Source organism: Bos indicus x Bos taurus, chromosome 19 (genome assembly GCF_003369695.1).
Source record: "Bos indicus x Bos taurus breed Angus x Brahman F1 hybrid chromosome 19, Bos_hybrid_MaternalHap_v2.0, whole genome shotgun sequence".
Taxonomy (NCBI): Eukaryota; Metazoa; Chordata; class Mammalia; order Artiodactyla; family Bovidae; genus Bos; species Bos indicus x Bos taurus.
In genome coordinates, this window is record NC_040094.1 from 12212669 (window position 1) to 12235249 (window position 22581).

At 40.1% G+C, this 22581-nt stretch overlaps 1 protein-coding gene across 7 annotated transcripts in view; it reads left to right on the top strand.

Annotated features, from left to right (window-relative positions):
- The first annotated feature begins 10586 nt into the window (after nt 1–10586).
- The window catches only part of INTS2 (integrator complex subunit 2), a 58016-nt gene continuing 46021 nt past the window's right edge, over nt 10587–22581 (top strand). For 2 of the 7 annotated variants that reach the window (XM_027519775.1, XM_027519776.1), the window contains exons 1-8: nt 10827–10932; nt 12298–12604; nt 13470–13608; nt 15217–15319; nt 16142–16255; nt 17891–18021; nt 18270–18443; nt 21076–21302. In XM_027519775.1, the coding sequence (XP_027375576.1) occupies nt 10923–10932; nt 12298–12604; nt 13470–13608; nt 15217–15319; nt 16142–16255; nt 17891–18021; nt 18270–18443; nt 21076–21302 (1205 nt within the window). In that variant the 5' untranslated portion in view covers nt 10827–10922. The other 5 variants (XM_027519773.1, XM_027519774.1, XM_027519777.1 and 2 more) reach the window with 4 other exon arrangements.

Here is a 22581-nt window from a genome sequence, read left to right on the forward strand (position 1 = left end):
AGGGTCCCTTGTTATATACTCTTATTGTAACACCCTATGTTTTATGGTGTTTCATAGTGTTCTGCAGTTTATGATTTGTCTCTGCTACCAAACAACTTCATGAGGGTAGAAGCTTCGCCTATTTTGCACATGGTTTGAATGCAACACCTGGCATGTAGTAAGGCACCAAAATATTTTTTAAATAGATTTCTTGTAACAAATCCCAGAAACTACAGAACTCAGCATTAGTGTGAGATTTACACATAATTAAAATGAATTTATACAATTTTAATTACTTGGAACATTTACTTTCATATTAGTAGAAATAGTTTAGAGTCACTGGATTAGCGGAGAAGGCAATGGCACCCCACTCCGGTACTCTTGCCTGGAAAATCCCAGGGACGGGGGAGCCTGGTGGGCTGCCGTCTATGGGGTCGCACAGAGTCAGACACGACTGAAGCGACGTAGCAGCAGCAGCAGCAGCACTGGATTAGGATTTTTGCCTAGTTTATCACTTTCTTTCTTGTGACTTAAGGCAAATCATTGAAACACTTGAAGTCTCAATTTGCTCATTTGTACAGGAACTCAACAGTAACCATGTCTTCCTAACTGCTTTGTGAACCTCAAAGGAAATGGCAAAAAACACTGAACTTTGTAAAATAAAAATACAAGGGATGATTAATATAATACCTATGTTCTCCAGAAGAGTTAAGTCCAGAATGAGCTAAAGCTTGCAAGAGAAAAAAGATGTTTAATGGCAAACCCAACTATGTTTCTAGCAAGAGCAAGGATGGAAAAGATGCAGAGTATTTAGTAGTCAAGCTTTAGCTCCCTTCTGTCCCAAACTACTTTGACTAAAAAGAAATCAGTTTGAAGTGTCTTCAAGCTCTAAAATGTAACATGATAGAGTTAAAATCTGATACAGTTAACTCCTTTAAAGGAGTTACTCAATTCACCACACCCAAACGAATTACATCCTGGGTTCTGAAAAAACTTGCAGATATCAGTTCAGGAACACTGTGGGAAAATGAAGGGTTCTGAAAGACAGGGAATGTACAACTTTCCCAGTTTTTACAGTTTTTCTAAAAAAACTTACGTAAATGTATGTTATTGCTAGAAACCAGTAATAAATGTACTTGATTCTATGAACAAGATCAATAGAAGCCAGGATAAAGCAAGCAAGTTCAAGGTCAGTTGCTCAGTCATGTCCGACTCTTTGCGACCCCGTGAATCGCAGCACGCCAGGCCTCCCTGTCCATCACCAACTCCCGGAGTTCACTCAGACTCACGTCCATCGAGTCAGTGATGCCATCCAGCCATCTCATCCTCTGTCGTCCCCTTCTCCTCCTTCCCCCAATCCCTCCCAGCATCAGAGTCTTTTCCAATGAGTCAGCTCTTCGCATGAGGTGGCCAAAGTACTGGAGTTTCAGCTTCAGCATCATTCCCTCCAAAGAAATCCTAGGGCTGATCTCCTTCAGAATGGACTGGTTGGATCTCCTTGCAGTCCAAGGGACTCTCAAGAGTCTTCTCCAACACCACAGTTCAAAAGCATCGATTCTTCGGTGCTCAGCCTTCTTCACAGTCCAACTCTCACATCCATACATGACCACAGGAAAAACCATAGCCTTGACTAGATGGACCTTTGTTGGCAAAGTAATGTCTTTGCTTTTGAATATGCTATCTAGGTTGATCATAACTTTCCTTCCAAGGAGTAAGTGTCTTTTAATTTCATGGCTGCAGTCACCATCTGCAGTGATTTTGGAGTCCAGAAAAATAAAGTCTGACACTGTTTCCACTGTTTCCCCATCTATTTCCCATGAAGTGATGGGACCGGATGCCATGATCTTCGTTTTCTGAATGTTGAGCTTTAAGCCAACTTTTTCACTCTCCTCTTTCACTTTCATCAAAAGGCTTTTTAGTTCCTTTTCACTTTCTGCCATAAGGGTGGTGTCATCTGCATATCTGAGGTTATTGATATTTCTCCTGGCAATCTTGATTCCAGCTTGTGTTTCTTCCAGCCCAGCGTTTCTCATGATGTACTCTGCATAGAAGTTAAATAAGCAGGGTGACAATATACAGCCTTGACGTACTCCTTTTCCTATTTGGAACCAGTCTGTTGTTCCATGTCCAGTTCTAACTGTTGCTTCCTGACCTGCATACAGATTTCTCAAGAGGCAGGTCAGGTGGTCTGGTATTCCCATCTCTTTCAGAATTTTCCACAGTTTATTGTGATCCACACACTCAAAGGCTTTGGCATAGTCAATAAAGCAGAAATAGATGTTTTTCTGGAACTCTCTTGCTTTTTCCATGATCCAGCGGATGTTGGCAATTTGATCTCTGGTTCCTCTGCCTTTTCTAAAACCAGCTTAAACATCTGGAAGTTCATGGTTCACATATTGCTGAAGGCTGGCTTGGAGAATTTTGAGCATTACTTGACTAGCGTGTGAGATGAGTGCAATTGTGCAGTAGTTTGAGCATTCTTTGGCATTGCCTTTCTTTGGGATTGGAATGAAAACTGACCTTTTCCAGTCCTGTGGCCACTGCTGAGTTTTCCAAATTTGCTGGCATATTGAGTGCAGCACTTTCACAGCATCGTGTTTCAGGATTTGAAATAGCTCAACTGGAATTCCATCACCTCCACTAGCTTTGTTCATAGTGATGCTTTCTAAGGCCCACTTGACTTCACATTCCAGGATGTCTGGCTCTAGGTGAGTGATCACACCATCGTGATTATCTGGGTCGTGAAGATCTTTTTTGTACAGTTCTTCTGTGTATTCTTTCCACCTCTTCTTAATATCTTCTGCTTCTGTTAGCAGTATTTATTTCAATAAACTGATCATTTATACTAGTAATAAGATATAAATCTTTGACCTTAAGCCCTACTGAGAAACATACTTGTATAAACATAGTTTGATAAGCCTTTTAATATGATATGAATGACAGTGCAGTGCATATATAAGAGGGAATAGCTGAAATCAAGCTCATTACACTTTATTTTCATAGCACTGATAAACTATGGAAATGCACATTCAGCAGCTCATTTAATAAAGTTTCATAATTCATATTTGAATTAATTTAAAAAACCAATAGTAATTGTCATACTGTATGTCAAAGGCAAAGAAATTGAATCCTGCCCTCAAAGGACTTAGTTTCTGGTGAGAAGGACAAACAAAATCCTAATGATTAGTGTAATATGTGAAGTCCTATGATGAAAAGAAGCAAAGGGTGGCTTGGGAGCCCTAAAAAAGGATGCTTAAATCTAACGGAGATAAATGATTTGTCAGGAAAGGTGTCCTTCAAGATGAGAAAAGGATTTCTTACTAGAGATGAGATCTAAAGGATACTTGGGAGTTACTATATAAAACAAATGGAAAGAATAAAAGGCATTACAGATAGAAAAATAGTAGGGGAGAACATGAAGGATTTGGGAAACAAGCAGTTCAAACTGACTAAAATGGAGGCACAATTGTGGGTTATGGCAGGAGTCCAGGCTAGAGAAGTCAGACCATGAAAAACTGTCTTTTAAGTGCCACCTTAAAGAAAGTGAGCTTTATCCCTAAGCAGGAAAGTGCATTAGTAGTTGGGATGATTCATAATTGGTTGAAAAATCATACCCAAAAAGGCTTGATTGGTGGAGCTATGTCAACCTGGAGGCATGTCTCTAATGTTACACTATAGAACCTTGGCTAGACCCAATTCTACTCAACATTTTACTTATGAAATTAATGTAGATGTGTTTAGCCAAAGCAGATGCATGCTAAGTCACTTCAGTCTGACCCTTTGCAACCCTATGGAGTGTGGCCCTCCAGGCTCCTCTGTCCATGGGATTTTCCAGGCAAGAATGCTGGAGTGGATTGCTATGCCCTCCTCCAGGAGATCTTCTAAATCCATGGATCAAACCCTTGTCTCTTACATCTATGTGCATTGGCAAGCCGATTCTTTACCACTGGTGCCACCTGGGAGCCCTTAGCTAAAGCATATAGCCAGTATAAAAGAAGAGTCCAAAAGATCCCAACAGGCAGAAACAATTGAAGAAACCTTATAAAATAGACACACTGTTTAGGATAATTATTTTAAAATTCCATGTGGAAAAAACTGGAGCTAGATGTCTCCTAAGATCCCTTTATTTTTGAAATTTTGTTATTCTGTTTCCAGAGAACATTGGTGCCCTTTTAAATATTTACCTAAGTATTCTAATTTCTTCAAGCTCATTTACAGGGCAGTAATTTATAAAAGTACCTTGTATGGAGTAGGTTGCCATTTCCCACTTGAGTATTCTTGCTGGGATAATCCCATGGACAGAAAAGCCTGATGGACTTTTCCATGGGGTCACAGAGTTGGACACAACTGAGCACTCATGGACACAACTGAGCACTCACACATAGTTAGTAGGCTTCAGAGAAAGCACATCTAAAACTTGAAAGCTCGTGAATATTTTTTCACTACGATGTCTGAGTTCTATATAATGATTACAAAAATTATTTCAATGGAAAACATTATAATGTTTTTCCCCATTATCTTTATTACCTCCACCATAGTTTGGCCCCAGGTAAATAACGGGGGGTGGGGGTGGGTGGTGGGAACACAGCCCCACCCATCAACAGAAAATTGGATTAAAGATTTACTGAGCCTGGCCCCACCCATAGAACAAGACCCAGTTTTCCCCACAGTCAGTCTCTCCAATCAGGAAGCTTCCGTAAGCCTCTTATCCTTCTCCATCAGAGGGCAGACAGACTAAAAACCACCATCACAGAAAACTAACCAATCTGATCACATGGACCACGGCCTTGTCTAACTCAGTGAAACTGTGAGCCATGCCGTGTAGGGCCACCCAAGATGGACGGGTCATGGTGGAGAGTTGTGACAAAATGTGGTCCACTGGAGAAGGGAATGGCAAACCACTTCAGTATTCTTGCCTTGAGAACCCCATGAACAGTTTGAAAAGGCAAAAAGATAGGACATTGAAAGATGAACTTCCCAGGTCAGTAGGTGCCCAATATGCTACTAGAGATCCATGGAGAAATAACTTCAGAAAGATTGAAGAGATCAAAGCAAAAACACACCCAGTTGTGGGTATGACTGGTGATGGGAGTAAAGTCCGATGTTGTAAAGAGAAATATTGCATAGGAACATGGAATGTTAGGTCCATGAATCAAGGCAAATTGGAAGTGGTCAAACAGGAGATGACAAGAGTGAACGTCGACATTTTAGGAATCAGCGAACTAAAATGGACTAGAATGGGTGAATTTAACTCAGATGACCACTATATCTACAAGATATCCCTTGGGCAAGAATCCCTTAGAAGAAATGGAGTAGCCATCATAGTCAACAAAAGAGTCTGAAATGCAGTACTTGGATGCAGTCTCAAAAATGACAGAGTGATCTCTGTTCATTCCCAAGGCAAACCAATATCACAGTAATCCAAGTCTATGCCCCAATCGGTAATGCTGAAGAAGCTGAAGTTGAATGGTTTTGTGAAAACCTACAAGACCTTTTAGAACTAACACCCCCAAAAGATGTCTTTTTCATTATGGGGGACTGGAATGCAAAAGCAGGAAATCAAGAGATACCTGGAGTAACTGTCAAATTTGGCCTTGGAGTACAGAATGAAGCAGGGCAAAGGCTAATAGAGTTTTGCCAAGAGAACACTCTGGTCATAGCAAAACACCCTCTTCCAACAAAACAAGAGAAGACTCTATACATGAACATCACCAGATGGTCAATACCAAAATCAGATTGGTTATATTCTTTGCAGCCAATGATGGAGAAGCTCTATATAGTCAGCAAAAACAAGACCAGGAGCTGACTGTGGGCCAGATCATGAACTCCTTATTGCCAAATTCGGACTTAAATTGAAGAAAGTAGGGAAAACCACTAGACCATTCAGGTATGACCTAAATCAAATCCCTTATGATTATACAGTGGAGGAGAAGGGGACAACAGAGGATGAGATGGCTGGATGGCATCACTGACTCAATGGACATGAGTTTGAGTAAACTCTGGGAGTTGGTGATATACAGGGAGGCCTGGCGTGCTGCAGGCCATGGGGCTCTCAAAGAGTCGGACACGACTGAGCGACTGAAGTGAAACATTGTAATGTAGATTTGAAAGACTTTTGCTGATTAAATGGATATGAGGGGGAGAGGTTGGAGGTTAGGATGGCTTCCAAGTTTCTGGTCTGAGCACCTTTGGGTTTTGGTGATATTCACTGAGATAAAAATTGGAAAAGAAAGGTACTTGGAGGAAAATAAGTATCGATATTCATCACTGTTATACTCTAGATGTCTCATTCAGGTTGGCTGTGATTTGCTGGTCTCTGTATATCAAGATGGATCTACATGTTGTGCCTCCATTTGTGATTACAGGATCATAAACAGAATTGGAAGAGATCCTCAAAATCACTTAGTTCACAGGCTTCCCTCCAGTGGTTAAGAATCTGCCTGCCAGTGCACAGGACCCGGGTTTGATCCCTAGTTAGGGAGCTAGGATCCCACATGTGGTGGGACAACTAAGCCTGAGCTCCAACTGCTGAGCCTGCCTGCCACAAAGTACTGAGCCCAGGTGCCTCAACTAGAGAAGCTGCATGACACAACCTACAAAGCCCCTGTGCTGCAACTAGAGAGAGGTCTCTGTATCACAAGGAAAGATCCCTGCAACATAGCCAACACAAAAAAGAAAGAAAGTACTTAGTTCACATTCACCTCCTCCTCTCATTCAACCACCAAAGCCATGTTTGAATTCCCTTCAGTCTTCTTATAAAATGATCATCCAGGATGATGAAATTGCTTGACTTCTCATTTTCAATTTCCATAATTGTAAAATGGAGAATATTACTTAATCAGAAAATTAAATCAGATATAGATATACAGCACTAGTACCTAGCAAGTGTTCAATAAATGTCTTTTCATAGATATCAACTTAAAAAAAGGATAGTGTTGTACAGTTTGTAACCCATTAGTAGATTGTGAAATCAATCTTAGTGTGCAGTGACCACGACTGAGTGACTGAACTGAACTGAACTGAATGTGTATTATTTCATAAGATGTTTGTTTACATATAGATGTGGATATATATGTATATCTTTGAAAAAGGTTTGAAAAACACTGCAACACACATTAGTTCTTTTGTTCCTTTGCTTATTTTTCATGTTGAAGGCAAGACTTTATTTTTAAATAGATTATCTGTCAAAGTTTTGGAAACTATTAGGTTGGTGCAAACATAATTTTGGTTTTTGCATTGTTGAAATTTGCCATTTGATAATAGAATACAATCTTTAAAAAATGTGATTATGTTAACATCATGTTAATGCCCATTTCTCACTTTATTTTTTTTTGCTAATAATTTATTACATGCTGTTTATATTTATTTTAGACTAGGGAAATGATATCAGACAAAAAGCAAATTTGAGTGATTTTCTTATCTAAGTTCAACATGGGTTGTAAAGCAGCAGAGACAACTTGCAACATCAACAGCACATTTGGCTCAGGAACTGCTAACAAATATACCATGAAGTGGTGGGTCAAGAAGTTTCGCAAAGGAGATGAGAGCCTTGAAGATGAGCAGCATAATGGCCAGGCATGGGAAGCTGACAGCGACCAATTGGGACGATCATCAAAGGTGATCCTCTTACAACTGCAGATGTTCCCAAAGAACTCAATGTCTACTATTCTATGGTTGTTTGGCATTTGTAGCAAAGTGGAAGCGTGAAAGAGCTTGATAAGTGGGTGCCTCATGAGCTGGGAGTGTGTTAGTCTTTCAGTTTTGTCCAACTCTTTGCAACCCCATGGACTGTAGCCCAATAGGCTCTTCTGTCCATGGGATTCTCCAGGCAAGAATATGCTGACTATAAAACAAAACAAAACCAAACCAAAACTGTCGCTTTGAAGCTGAAGCAGAAGATATCAAGAAGAGGTGGCAAGAATATACAGAAGAACTCTACAAAAAAGATCTTTGCGACCAAGATAATCACGATGGTGTGATCACTCACCTAGAGCCAGACATCCTGGAATGTGAAGTCAAGTGGGCCTTAGAAAGCATCACTATGAACAAAGCTAGTGGAGGTGATGGAATTCCAGTTGAGCTATTTCAAATCCTGAAACACGATGCTGTGAAAGTGCTGCACTCAATATGCCAGCAAATTTGGAAAACTCAGCAGTGGCCACAGGACTGGAAAAGGTCAGTTTTCATTCCAATCCCAAAGAAAGGCAATGCCAAAGAATGCTCAAACAACCGCACAATTGCACTCATCGCACACGCTAGTCAAGTAATGCTCAAAATTCTCCAAGCCAGCCTTCAGAAATATGTGAACCGTGAACTTCTAGATGTTCAAGCTGGTTTTAGAAAAGGCAGAGGAACCAGAGATCAAATTGCCAACATCCGCTGGATCATGGAAAAAGCAAGAGAGTTCCAGAAAAACATCTATTTCTGCTTTATTGACTATGCCAAAGCCTTTGAGTGTGTGGATCACAATAAACTGTGGAAAATTCTGAAAGAGATGGGAATACCAGACCACCTGACCTGCCTCTTGAGAAATCTGTATGCAGGTCAGGAAGCAACAGTTAGAACTGGACATGGAACAACAGACTGGTTCCAAATAGGAAAAGGAGTACGTCAAGGCTGTATATTGTCACCCTGCTTATTTAACTTCTATGCAGAGTACATCATGAGAAATGCTGGGCTGGAAGAAGAACAAGCTGGAATCAAGATTGCCAGGAGAAATATCAATAACCTCAGATATGCAGATGACACCACCCTTATGGCAGAAAGTGAAGAAGAACTAAAAAGCCTTTTGATGAAAGTGAAAGAGGAGAGTGAAAAAGTTGGCTTAAAGCTCAACATTCAGAAAACAAAGATCATGGCATCTGGTCCCTTCACTTCATGGGAAATAGATGGGGAAGCAGTGGAAACAGTGTCAGACTTTATTTTTCTGGGCTCCAAAATCACTGCAGATGGTGATTGCAGCCATGAAATTAAAAGACACTTACTCCTTGGAAGAAAAGTTATGACCAACCTAAATAGCATATTGAAAAGCAGAGACATTACTTTGCCAACAAAGGTCTGTCTAGTCAAGGCTATGGTTTTTCCAGTGGTCATGTATGGATGTGGGAGTTGGACTGTGAAGAAGGCTGAGCGCCGAAGAATTGATGTTTTTGAACTTTGGTGTTGGAGAAGACTCTTGAGAGTCCCTTGGACTGCAAGGAGAGGAGATCAGCCCTGGGATTTCTTTGGAGGGAATGATGCTGAAGCTGAAACTCCAGTACTTTGGCCACCTCATGCGAAGAGTTGACTCATTGGAAAAGACTGATGCTAGGAGGGATTGGGGGCAGGAGGAGAAGGGGACGACGGAGGATGAGATGGCATCACTGACTCAATGGACGAGAGTCTGAGTGAACTCTGGGAGTTGGTGATGGACATGGCGGCCTGGCGTGCTGCGATTCATGGAGTCGCAAAGAGTCGGACACGACTGAGTGACTGAACTGAACTTCTCTTATTCTATGCAACAACAACAAACCATTTCTTGATTGGATTGTATATTAACACAACAACCAGTGACAACCAGCTCAGTGCCTGGACAGAGAAGAAGCTCCAGAGCACTTCCCAAGCCAAACTTGCATCAAAAAAAAAAAGGGTCATGGTCACTGTTTGGTGGTTTGCTGCTGGTCTGCTCCACTACAGCTTTCTGAATCCCGGTGAAACCATGACATCTGAGAAGTATGCTCAGCAAATTGATGAGATGCACCAAAACCTGCAATGCCTGCAGCCAGCATTGGTCAACAGAAAGGTCCCAATTCTTCTCCACGACAACCCCTGACCACGTGTAGCGCAACCAATGCTTCAAAAGTGGAAAGAATGGGGCTACAAAGTTTTGCCTCATCCGCCACATTCACCTGACCTCTTGTCATCCGACTACCACTTCAAGCATTTTGACAACTTTTTTGCAAGGAAAACACTTCCACAATCAGCAGGAGGCAGAAAATGCTTTCCAAGAGTTCCTCGAATCCTAAGGCACGGGTTTTTATTCTACAGGAATAAACAAATTTATTTCTCTTTGGCAATAATGTTTATTGTAATGATTCCTATCTTGATTAATAAAGATGTGTCTGAGCCTACTTATAATGACTTAAAATTCATGGTCAGAAACCTCTACTTTTGCACCAACCTAATATAAAGTACTGTATCTCTGTAAAATATTTTTGTTTCAGTACCTCGCATAATATCTGGTGAATAGAAAGTGTTAAATACATATGGATTCAACCAGAAACCAGAAATAATATGCAAATATATTGCATACTTGGTCTTCTGGGTGGTCCAAAGTCCTTTGAGAAGTTGTTCAAAGTTTTGGACCCTCTTTCCACAAGAAGCTCAAGCATTCACAATTCGGCAGGGGTTCTAGAGAACTCCTGAAATGCCATCCATCGCCCACGAAGGATCTATGCTTCCTGAGAACCCAAAATAACCATCTTTAACTCATGACTGTGTTTTGAGATCAAGAGCAGAATAATGCTTCAGGGTTAGATTACTTTTTAAATTCTCCTGCAAATCCCAGGATTTGCGGTGCTGGAAAGAACTGCGGTGCTGGAAAGGCAGAAGCAGAGACGGAAAGGTGTAACTGTCTGGTTTCCATTTAGCGTTCTGGCCAACTGAACCGTGCGGCAACCTGAACATTTTACATAACGCTGTCATTTGAATGCCACAGTAATCCGGTGATGATGACACGGCAGCGCGAAGAGGCTTAATGATTTAGCTAAAAGGATTCAGCCGGTATGCTCTGGAAATGAGACTGGAAACAGCCATCCAGGGTGAAGTAGCGCTAAAGGAGGCGGAGGAAGGGGCGGGGCCGCGCACGCGCGCCGCTGCGTCACCGCCGACGCCTCCGGGTGTCCTCTCGCAGCGAGCCTTCCTCTCAGTCCAGTACGGTGGCCGACCGGAGCCAGACGCTGGGGATGAATGAAGGTGCTGCGTGCGGGTGGAAACAGTCTCCTCAGCTTTTCCGTCCCTGCAGTCCAGGCTCTGCCTTTGCGCGGTGTCCCCATCCAGCCCCCGTCGCACCGCCGGCCTGATTGATCCCGACGTCTGGGGTTTTTGGTGCCCAGGTCGACTCAGGGCAGAGCTGTAGGGCTGGGGAAGCCGGGTTCTCGCCTAGGCCCAACCTCCGACCGCGCTCTGGATTTCTACCGCGCCCCGCCGGTAGGGCGCGGAATCCGTGTGGGGTCCCGGGAGGCCGGAGGGTAGACCTGAAGGTATAAGGCTCCCGCTTCTAAGGCCTCGGAGCGTTTCGGGGTCCGTGTCCGCCACCGGCCCGACTTTTCTCCAGCGGAGGGACTGGTTGGTTCACGTTACGCCCGAGGGCGAGACCTATGAGCGCTCAGGTCTCCTTGCCTCTGCTCTCTCAGCCCGCCCCTCTGTTAAAAGGCCAGCTCCTCTTGCTGAAAAGCAGAACGTTTCTGCTCACGGCTCTTGTTACGCATGATCCTGCTAGTCTATGGGTCTCTGAGGGGATGGCTTTGGCTACCAGTTTTTTTGTTTCTGATTACTCTTGAGAAGTGCTCAAGTGGGATTCAGCTTTCTCCTTTCTGCTAGGCGCTAATTGGACCTCCGCAGCTGTTTTCTTTTCTCTTTTTTCCTTTTTTTTAACCTAGTAACAGGGGATTTGGATAGAGTTCTGGTCTCCAGAGCTTTGAAGCTGGCATGGCTTCTGGCTGGTGAGGCAGTTTACCAGTGCTTCTGCCAACCCGTGGAGGGTGGGAAAAAGAACCTAACAGTTCTTTGCATGTTCTGGGTAGGCATGCGAGATTAAAGAGGTATTGAAGATGAGCATTCTTAGTTATGCTGTTCTTTTACTTTGGATTGTGGCCCTCAGATGACTGGTTTAGTGGAGAAGGTGTTGCACTGGGATTTAGTAGAGGAGGGTTCAACTTTAGATTTTGCCGCCGACTAGTAATACTCCTCTGGGCCTGTTACTTAATCTCTCTGGCTTTCCTATTTTTTCTCTGCAAAATGAGAGTATTAGAACAGAAGATCCCTGAGGCTGGAAGACGTTAGTATACTATTTTCTTTCTCATTTTCCAGATGGCAGTAGAAACATAGGGAGTCAGTAATTGTGCCAGGAATAGTGCCAACATATAAGATAAACCACATTTTTCAGAGTTTTTAAAAAGAGGGGCATTCGTATATGTGCAGTTATACCCCTACTTTCTTTGCTTTTTTAAAAAAATTTTAATTGAAGGATTTATAAGTATTGCATTTACTGTAAGACTGTACAACATTGCATTGGTTTCCACCAAACATCATCGTTTTTTTTCTTTTTTTAACCACTAGGATCAACAGTGACGATGACCGAGTGTACGAGCCTTCAGTTTGTCAGTCCTTTTGCTTTTGAGGCAATGCAGAAGGTGGATGTTGTTCGTTTGGCATCTTTAAGTGATCCCGAATTGAGACTTCTCCTGCCCTGCTTGGTGCGGATGGCACTTTGTGCCCCTGCTGACCAGAGCCAAAGCTGGGCTCAGGATAAAAAACTCATCCTTCGTCTTCTCTCTGGAGTGGAAGCTGTCAATTCTATTGTTGCGCTGCTGTCTGTGGACTTTCATGCTTTAGAACAGGATGCCAGCAAAGAGCAACAGCTTAGGTAATGAACATTGTATAATATGTGCATTGGTATTTACTTGGATATGCTTAAAAAAAAAAAAAAGGAAATCAAAATTTTTTGGAGCTTTTTAGGACTTCTTATCGCAGCGCATTCTTCCAAAAAAGAGAAGATTGGGACTCTAAACTTTGGAGAGCATTTTTTTAAAGTTATTTTTTATTTATAATTAAAATTCTAGGATCATTTGAATTCTGTATTGTGAAATGTGCTGAGAACCTTGGTTGTATATACATTTGTATTCAGGCCTTCCCTGGTGGCTCAGACAGTAGAGTCTGCCTGCTAATGGAGGAGATGCCATTTCAACCCTTGGGTCGAGAAAGTCCCCTGGAGACAGGTGGCAACCCACTCCAGTATTCTTGCCTGGGAAATCCCATGGACAGAGGAGCCTGGTGGGCCACAGTCCATGGCGTTGCAAAAACAGCCTGAGCTGACTTATGTATGTATGCAGGCTCAAATGATTAGGCCAGTTGCTCTCAGTGGGAAGTGGATAGAGTAAGTTTCCTAAGAGCAGAAGGATTTATTGGAGTCTCCTGGGAGGCTTGTTAAGCTTACACTGAGTTCCCCAAGTTTGAGGCATGCTTTGTCCTTCCTTGCGCATTGTGGATCCAGTTGTGAGCCACTGTTACTAATGGAAGTGGGTGTTAACCTGTCAGTTGTGATTGGAGTCTGTACACAGGTTGTAAATCTCTGAAATAGACAATATAGTATTCAGAAGTAATACATTCATGAAATATATCAGAAGAATTCATACATTCTTTTGTAGATCATTTCTATAAAAGATAGTTTTTATGCTTTTATTTCTGTGCCAGTGTTCTCATAATTGTTTTACATGTGTGTACTTTATTAGGCATAAACTTGGAGGAGGCAGTGGAGAGAGCATCCTGGTATCACAGCTTCAGCATGGACTGACTTTAGAGTTTGAACACAGTGATTCACCTCGTCGATTGCGTCTTGTGCTTAGTGAACTGTTGGCGATTATGAACAAGGTGCATTTATTTTAATCACAGCTCAAAATGTGCATGATTTGATGTCTACACATAAAAGATAGAAACAGGCTGTACTTCCCTGGTGGTCCAGTGGTTAAGAATCTGCCTTCCAGTGTAGGGGAAGTTTGATTCCAGGTCAGGGAACTAAGATCCCAAATGGCCGGGGCAACTAAGCCCCTGTACTGCAACTGTGACCTGATGCAGCGAAAAAAAGAAAAGGTAGAAACAGGCAGGAAGGCAGGCAGCTTCCATCCTCTTCGACACATATCCTATTTGTTAATCAAGTGTCTTCCTTTCAAAGGCTTGAACGGATATTAAGTGCCTCCTTTTGAAGGCTGTTTTATAATTGCTGTTTTCTCTCATTTATGTCTGCTCTGCATTCTGTATCGTAAGGTGGTTTTTTTTTTTTCCTGTATGGAGTCCATACGATGACTTCTTAATAGATACATAGCTCAAGACTTGTAAATCACCAAAGTTGATAATATCTCTATAAGATATGATTTCCCACAGTAAATTTGTGAAGTATGTACGTGATTCTTCAAAATATGTGTGACTCCTTTAGATACTGAGTGAATTACATACATCATACATAACAGTGAGTGGGGAATATTGAGGCGAATTGGATGTGGGATATTTGTTCAGCCTCTTGTCTCAGCAAAAAGATAAGTTGCTTTATTTATTTTCGCTGAAGATTTTCAGTGTTTTATTTCAGGTGTACATAGATTAGGTCATGGACTTTGGGTGATGATGGTTAACTGAAAATCTGAATTTTAAATTTGTGACTGTCAGGAGTTACCATACAAATTGGATCTTGATATTAAGACGTCTTATGTGAGATGGGGCTCAGAATTTGAGAAACAGATGTTTTTTACTTTGAGAATCTCAAGGTCAGTTACTTTATAATAAATAAAGTTTAATTTTATAAATTGTGGACCAATAAAACCTAAATTCTGTTTCCAAAGAAAATACTGATAAGGGAGAGATTTGTTTAGTTCTAGGTAGTTTTTAAGATATGTTATAAATCTTAATTTTTTTTCCTATTACAAAGGTATTTACCTCAACTCTTTTCCTCTGTACTCATGCTCTTTAATTTTTTCTTTTTCATTTTCTTTTTTTCTTTTTCTTATTTTTTTGCTATGCCATGTGGCTTGTGTGATCTTAGTTCACCAAATAGGCGTTGAACCTGGGCCCTTGATAGTGAAAGCATGAAATCCTTACCACGGACTTCCAGGGAATTCCTTTATCTAATCTTTAATTTTAACTAATATTTTCCTGTATCTTTGTCTTAATGGCTGTAATGAAATAAGTGACCTAGGTAGCATTCCTGGTTCACATCTTTGGCTTGTCTTTAACTCCAGATGTCTCCAAATATTTATATAGAAATAAATTAGTAAGAGTTATATTGCATGTCTGGAATAGTAATGTGACTGACTAATTGTGGTTAAATTGGTACAAATTCATCCAGTCCTGCATGTTCTTCTACCGTATGTTAATGGCTATTAAGAGACATGGTCTGTAAGCTCAACAAATAATTGCAAGCATAGTAAGGGATCCAATTCATTACCTGAAATTAAGAGAGCTCATCATTTTTCTTTCTTTCTTTTCAAGGTATCTGAGTCCAGTGGAGAATTTTTTTTTAAATCATCTGAGCTATTTGAGAGCCCAGTCTACTTGGAGGAAGCTGCAGATGTACTTTGTATTTTACAAGCAGGTACTGTATGAATGCTAAGACATATTTCAGATGCTGTTAAACGATAACTGTGTAACTTCTTAACCTGGAATGTTGTGTTATTTGAAAGTTCACCTAATTAAGAATATACCTTAAAAGTTTAGGTCAAAAGGACTAATAGTAGCACAATGATTAAATAAATTATATTATTTCCATAGTAGGGTGTACTCTGCTGCCATTAAAATGGTGTATATTTGAAGAACTTTAATCATTTTGGAAGATGTTCACAATATATGTTAAATGAAAAAAGCAGGTGGCAAAAGGGTAAGTAGAATAAAATCCTAGTTTTGTTAAAAGTACAGTGATACTCATGGGGAATTAAAATCAGATCTTGCAAATTACTAACTTTGAGTGATGGGATTAGAGCTGACTTTATTTTTATTCTTTGTGCTTTTTGTATTTTCTGGGTTCTTTATAACAAGTGTGCATGATCAGAATGAAAAGATAGAAGACACAGAAATGCAGAGAAACTTTTCATCAAAGTAACTTTTTTGACCAACACCGTCCACCACAGCAGCGATGACAGTGTTCTGTGTTCCATACGGTAGCCACTAGCCACGTGTAGTTTTGGAGTACTTGAAATGTGGCAAGTGTGACTGAGGAGCAGAACTATTTTTAGCTTAATTTAAATAATCACATGTGGCTAGTGGCTGCCCTACTGGACAAGTCAGCTCGAGACTGTGAAAAGAAAGTACCTTGATTTATTTGCTTTTAAATATCATTGGTGAAATGTCAAAGATGTTTGATGTATAATACAATGAAATATCACTCCTTAGTAATAACACTGATTTTGTTTTCTTATAGAGCTCCCTTCCCTGCTTCCTATAGTTGATGTAGCTGAAGCCTTGCTCCATGTTAGAAACGGTGCCTGGTTCTTGTGTCTGTTGGTGGCCAATGTTCCTGATAGTTTTAATGAAGGTAAATGCAATTTTAAAGTGGAATATTGGGAACTTCCCTGGTGGTCCAGTGGTTAAGACTCCATGCTTCCAGTGGAGAGGGTGTGGGTTTGATCCCTGGTCAGGGAACCACGATCTTGCTATGCAGCGTGGCCAAAAACAAAAGAAAATAAAAATAAAACAATAGCAATAACAAAAAGGGATATTGAAGAGATTTGCTTGGGCATGTGTGGGACCTATTTTTTGAGCTAAGAAGAAACATTTATAAGGTTTTATCTGAGATTTTATTTTTTGAAAATTTATTAGTGAATGCTGTAGAAATGGGCTTTCCAGGTGGCTCAGTGGTAAAGAATCTGCCTGCCAGTGCAGGAGATGCAGGTTCAATCCCTGGGTTGGGAAGATCCCCTGGCGAATGAAATGGCAACCCACTCCAATATTCTTGCCTGGAAAATCCCATGGACAGAGGAGCCTGGCAGTACACGGGGTTGCAAAGAGTCGGACACAACTTAGTCACTAAACAATAAACAATTATAGAAATACTGAATTTAGAGAATTCAAAATTGTTTGGAAATTACAAATGTAAATACAATGAGTATGCAGCGTTTTGTTTTTTTTTTTGCATTTGTCACAAGTGCTATAATAGGGAAGTAAAAAATACTAAAGACATAGAATCTATAATTTCTGTGTTCATTGAACAAAGGGGAGAGGATATTTATCTGTGAAATAGCCAGAGGGCAACATGAGATATATGGATCAGAAATACCAGCAATCAGACTTCCGTATTTTAGCCTTATTGCTGTCAGCTTGCAGAAAAGTATAGGGTAGAAATTGCCAAAAATCAACTAAAATTTTCACCTGTGTTTCGAACTCCTAGTAGCTGAAGATTGTGGTTTGGGTCTGAGTGATATAAAAATTACATTTATTGAGCAAGATGTTTTGCAAATTGAGAGTCAAGGAGAAAAAAGCGCTAGATCTGGGGTTCATAATTTCTGGCTTTGTGACTCACTCTTTGTGTGATCTCCATCGAGGTACTTAACTTCTTACTTGTAAAATGGAAGTATTAATATTATTTTCTTTTTGTTTCTAAGAGATTTACTGACTATTCCATGAAGGTTTAGGTTGACATTTTCTGTTAGCTCTTTAAAGATGTTATTCTCTTGGCTGTGGTCATTTTTATCTCTGTTCCTCTGTATATTTCTTTTTTCTCTCTGGCTACTTTTATTCATTTTTTTATCCTTTCTGGCTACTTTTAAGATTTTTTCTTCATCACTGGTTTTCAGAGATTGGATTATGATAAATCGTGTTATGATTTAGTGTTTCTCCTGCTTGGGTTTCACCGATTTTCTAGGTTTATAGCTTTCATCAAATTTGGAAAAATTTCTTCAAATACATGTTTGTCTTTCATTCTTTTTCTCTTTCTGAGACTCTAATTACAAGTATGTAGAACTACTTGATGTTCCATGGATCACTTCATTTTTTGAGGCTCTTCTCACTCTGCTGGATTTCAACCAGTTTCTATTGCTATGCTTTCAAGTTTCCTGATCCTTTTCTTCTGTAATATCTAATCTGTGTAAATGAATGATTGTCAAGGCTGAAAACATTGATTCTGACATCTTACTTAAAAAGCTTAAAGTAACAGAGGCTACTAAATGTTCAGTTTGTAGGGGCCTGATCAAAAATGGAGAACGACAAGACGAAGAGAGTCTTGGAGGAAGGCGGAGGACGGATGCTTTACGCTTCTTATGTAAAATGAATCCTTCTCAGGCCTTGAAGGTCCGAGGCATGGTGGTAAGAGATCTTACTATTTTTATGAGACCAAAGCCTTTATATTAGGACCAGGAACTTTTTTTTTTTCAGAACCTTTTTTTTGAATCTTGCAGAGATTTGGAATTATATACCGGATATATTACCTTCTTCTCTAGATTTTTGTGCTTTGTGCTATGTCTTCCCCTAAACTTTAGATGCTTCAGATTCTGGATAATCCTGGCCCTTCTCCTTATGATACTGAGTTCAATTTGTTTTCTTTGCTTTGTTAGGTGGAAGAATGTCACTTGCCAGGTCTCGGAGTGGCTTTGACATTGGATCATACTAAAAATGAAGCTAGTGAAGATGGAGTGAGTGACTTGGTTTGTTTCGTTAGTGGTTTGCTTCTTGGAACAAATGCGAAAGTCCGGACCTGGTTTGGAACTTTTATCCGAAATGGACAGCAGGTGAGGGAGAAATATGTGTTTAGGCCAAGGATCAAGCTATGTTAGTAGTTAGTAAAGGAGGAAGAAACACTTTTAGAATGATGTCATTAGGGCAGTGGCTCTCAGACTTCTTAAGTCTCAGGACTTCCTGAGATTTTACAATAAATCATTGAGGACACAAAGCGCTTTTGTGTTGGCCGTTATCTGTTGATATTTACCATACTAGAAAGGAAAACTGAAATTTTTGAAATATTTATTTAATTTATTTAAAAATAATCCTAATCTTATTAAATGTGACTTTTTTTTTAATAGAAAATTAATTTTTTTGCAAAAGAAAAATTTACCAAGAAGAGTGATATCATTGTACTTTGTTGCAAATCTCTTTAACGTCTGGCTTAATAGAAGCCTTCAGAAAAGCTGCACTATATACTTGTGGGAAAATGAGTAAAAAAGGTCTGTAATGTTGAGATATTCTGACTTTTTGGACCCCCTGGAAGTATTGGTCATCTCCAGGTTTCTGGGTCAGACACACGAGAACTGCTATATTAGATCATCACCATAAGTTGTTATTGTAGACTATGGTTCATATATATATACACACATATGTAAATTATTGTGGTAAAATATATATGACATAAAACTTACCATTTGAATCTTGGTCTGAGTGCACAGTTCAGTGGCATTAATTACATTTACTGTATTCTGCAGCCAGCACCACTGTTCATTTTCAGAACTCTTTCATCATCTGATAGAAACTCTCTACCAATTAAGCGACACCTTCCCATTCCCCCTTCCTCCCAGTGTTGGGTAATCTCTCTTCTACTTTCTGTGTCTATGACTTTGCCCATTCTAGGTACCTCTTGAATGTGGAATCATACAATATTTCTCATTTTGCGTTTGGCTTCTTTTTACTTGGCACAATGTTTTCAGGGTTCATGCATGTTATGGCAAGTGTCAGAATTTCCTTCCTTTCTAAGCCTAATATTTTATTGTGTGTATCGACTACATGTATCCCTTTATTGATGAATATATATTATATTTTACAAGAGTTTTTGACTTGCAAAATATTGTACCTTTTCAAAAACATCTCATGATAACTGTGAATAGAGTTCTGTCCCTACACAGGAACTAATGCAGAAAGGTTTTTAACTTGTTGAGGTCTGTGAACTTCACAGTAGCAGATATACTGCTTAGATCCTTCTACAGTCTGTTTTTTTATGCCATTAACTCACTATACTTTTCTTTATCCAAGTTCTTCTTTATTTATAATCCATTTGAAAACTAATTTTAAATTTTGCCAGAGGTTGACATTTTTTGTGTACCTTGTATATTTCAGGCACTGTGCTAAGCTCTTGGTATAAGCCTCTTGTTTGTAATTGTTCTTTGTGTCTAACATTGTTATTAAAACAAATTTTACCATATTTTACTCTGAAACTCTAAAAATAACAACTTTTCCCGAGCCCTTTGTGGTTTAGAAATGCTTTCATACTTATCATCTTTGTTAGTTCATTCATCTAACAGATACTGAGTGCTTGCTGTATGTCAGGCATAAGTCAGGCCCTCCTGAGTATGAGATGACTAGATGATGTCCCTGCCTGAAGAGCTGTGGGGGTGACAGGCTTGTAAACCCCTAATTCCAGCAGTCCTGGGAATTAAATATTATTAATAAAATATTAGTTTCCTTCTCATTTAAGGAAGTTGGGGCTGAGAGAGGTTAACTTATGTATCTAAACATACGTAGTTAATAGCAGGGCTGTTGTTTAAATCCAAGCCCTTCTGTCGATTTAAATCCAAGCCCCAAATCTGAGCACTTTGTACTTAAGACTCCACTAGTCTTTATGTGTTTGAAAGCATCATTTACATGATATTTTACATTTCAAATCATCATTTATTTAGTGTTTTCTGTACAACCTGTCCAAATTAGGGTGAATAGTATTAGTGTTAGTTGATCAGTTGTGTCTGACTTTTTGTAACCTGGTGGACTGTAGCCTGCCAGGCCTCTGTTCAAGGGTTTCCCAGGCAAGAATACTGGAGTGGGTAGCCATTCCCTTCTCCACAGTATCTTCCCAACCCAAGGATTGAATCTGGGTCTCCTGCATTGCAGGAAGATTCTTTATTGTCTGAACCACCAGGGAAGCCAAGAGTGAGTAGATTATTTGTCAAATGAACCAGTGAGTTTGCTCAATGGATTAAAATGATACTCTGCAGTTATGACAGCCTCCTTAAATGGATCAGGGCTTCCCTGATAGCTCAGTTGGTAAAGAATCCATCTGCAATGCAAGAGACACTGGTTCAATTCATGGGTTGGGAATATCTGCTGGAGAAGGGATAGGCTACCCACTCCAGGATTCTTGGGCTTCCCTTGTGGCTCAGCTGGTAAAGAATCCGCCTGCAGTGCGGGAGACCTGGGTTCGGTCCCTGGGTTGGGAATATCCCCTGGAGAAGGGAAAAGCTACCCAGTACAACATTCTGGACTGGAGAATTCCATGGGCTGTATAGTCTATGGGGTTGCAAAGAATCGGACACGACTGAGCGACTTTCACTTTCAAATGGATCATTTACAGGTGTCTAACTGGAGAGTTTTGTTTGAACTTCCTTTTGACTTAGTAAGTTCTCCTTGCTTTCTTCCTTTTGTGGTCCATATTTCCTCCAGAGAAAAAGAGAGACCAGTAGTTCTGTCCTTTGGCAAATGAGAAGGCAGCTTCTTCTGGAGTTGATGGGCATTCTCCCCACAGTAAGAAGTACCCGCATTGCGGAAGAAGCTGATGTGGAGCTGGAGCCCAATGTATCTGTGTATTCGGGGCTGAAAGAAGAGCATGTTGTGAAAGCCAGTGCACTCTTACGTCTGTACTGTGCTTTGATGGGGATCGCTGGACTCAAGTATTCAATAATTTGATCTTTTACCTTTTTGTCATTTTACTTTCTTGTTTCTAATCCCAAGAAAGTGAGCCATAGGCCCTTTATTCAGAGGATTTGGGTTTTCTGTTGGGCTCAGGTAGTAAGTTGACCTATGTCAAGAAGAAAGTCCCAAGGCAGAACTTTCCTAGTTGGGATGTATGCATCTATTTTAGTCTGATCGTAAATAGAATTATATAAATATGGGAGGAGCCAGAGCAGTTTAAGAAACCTATGACTTAGCCGCAGCTTGACATGACTGTGTGAATGATTGAGAGGGATCCTTTATGTAACCCATACAGCTAGCCGAAGTAAATCTGCCCTGTTTCCTTTTACAACTGAGATCATAGATTGTTCAAAGTTGATCTGTAATTACTAAGCACAAGATTTCTTAGACACAGTACTATATCTTTTTGATTAATGTCCTCAACTGTTATACATATAGTCCTCACTTTTCATGACCCCAATACATATGAGTTTCAGTTAACATACTTTAATCAAATAACACTGCTCCCTCAACAAGTAATGTATCAGTTATGTGAGTCATTTACCAAATTCTTATTTATTATCATTAACCAAAGTACAAAGTTTACTGAAAACTTTCAAGCCACATGTCACTATGTGGAAGCACATTGTGATTAGTGACCAATCATAGGATTTCTTTTAAAATCTTTTGGCAACTGGTCCATAAACAACTATCACTCAGTTCATGAACAGACAGCAAAGTTGGGTCGTAGTTCTGCCTCCTCGTCTCTCAGTGAATAAACCTATGTGATATTTTGCAAAATTGAATAATTGAAAGAGGGAATTGGCCAATAAAAATGAAAGTGTAGCAAAGAAAGAGAAAGTGGTTAACAGCAGAAGTGACATTTGAACCAAACCTAAATAGAAGAAATAGTTGACTGAGAATGTTGACATTTGAGAGACCCTAGGTATGATAGCCAGATGAATTTCGTGAAGGTGAACTGGAGGGAAGTCACTGGGACCAAAAGGATGAAGACCTCCAGAAGACTGATGGTGGCAAAAATCTTTGCATTATAGGAACTCAAATATTTCATGACTGAGAGTACACAGGATGAAATGTTGACAGCTGATCCAAACTTCGAAGGGAAGGGTATGATAAGTCATCAAGGCCTAGAGAAGATGCTCACTCTATAAGTTATACAACGAGAAAATGGCAAGGGCTGTTTAAACTGCTCTTGATAAATCTTATAAAGACAACACTTGAATTCCTGATGTTTCTAATATATTCAATTATAGAATG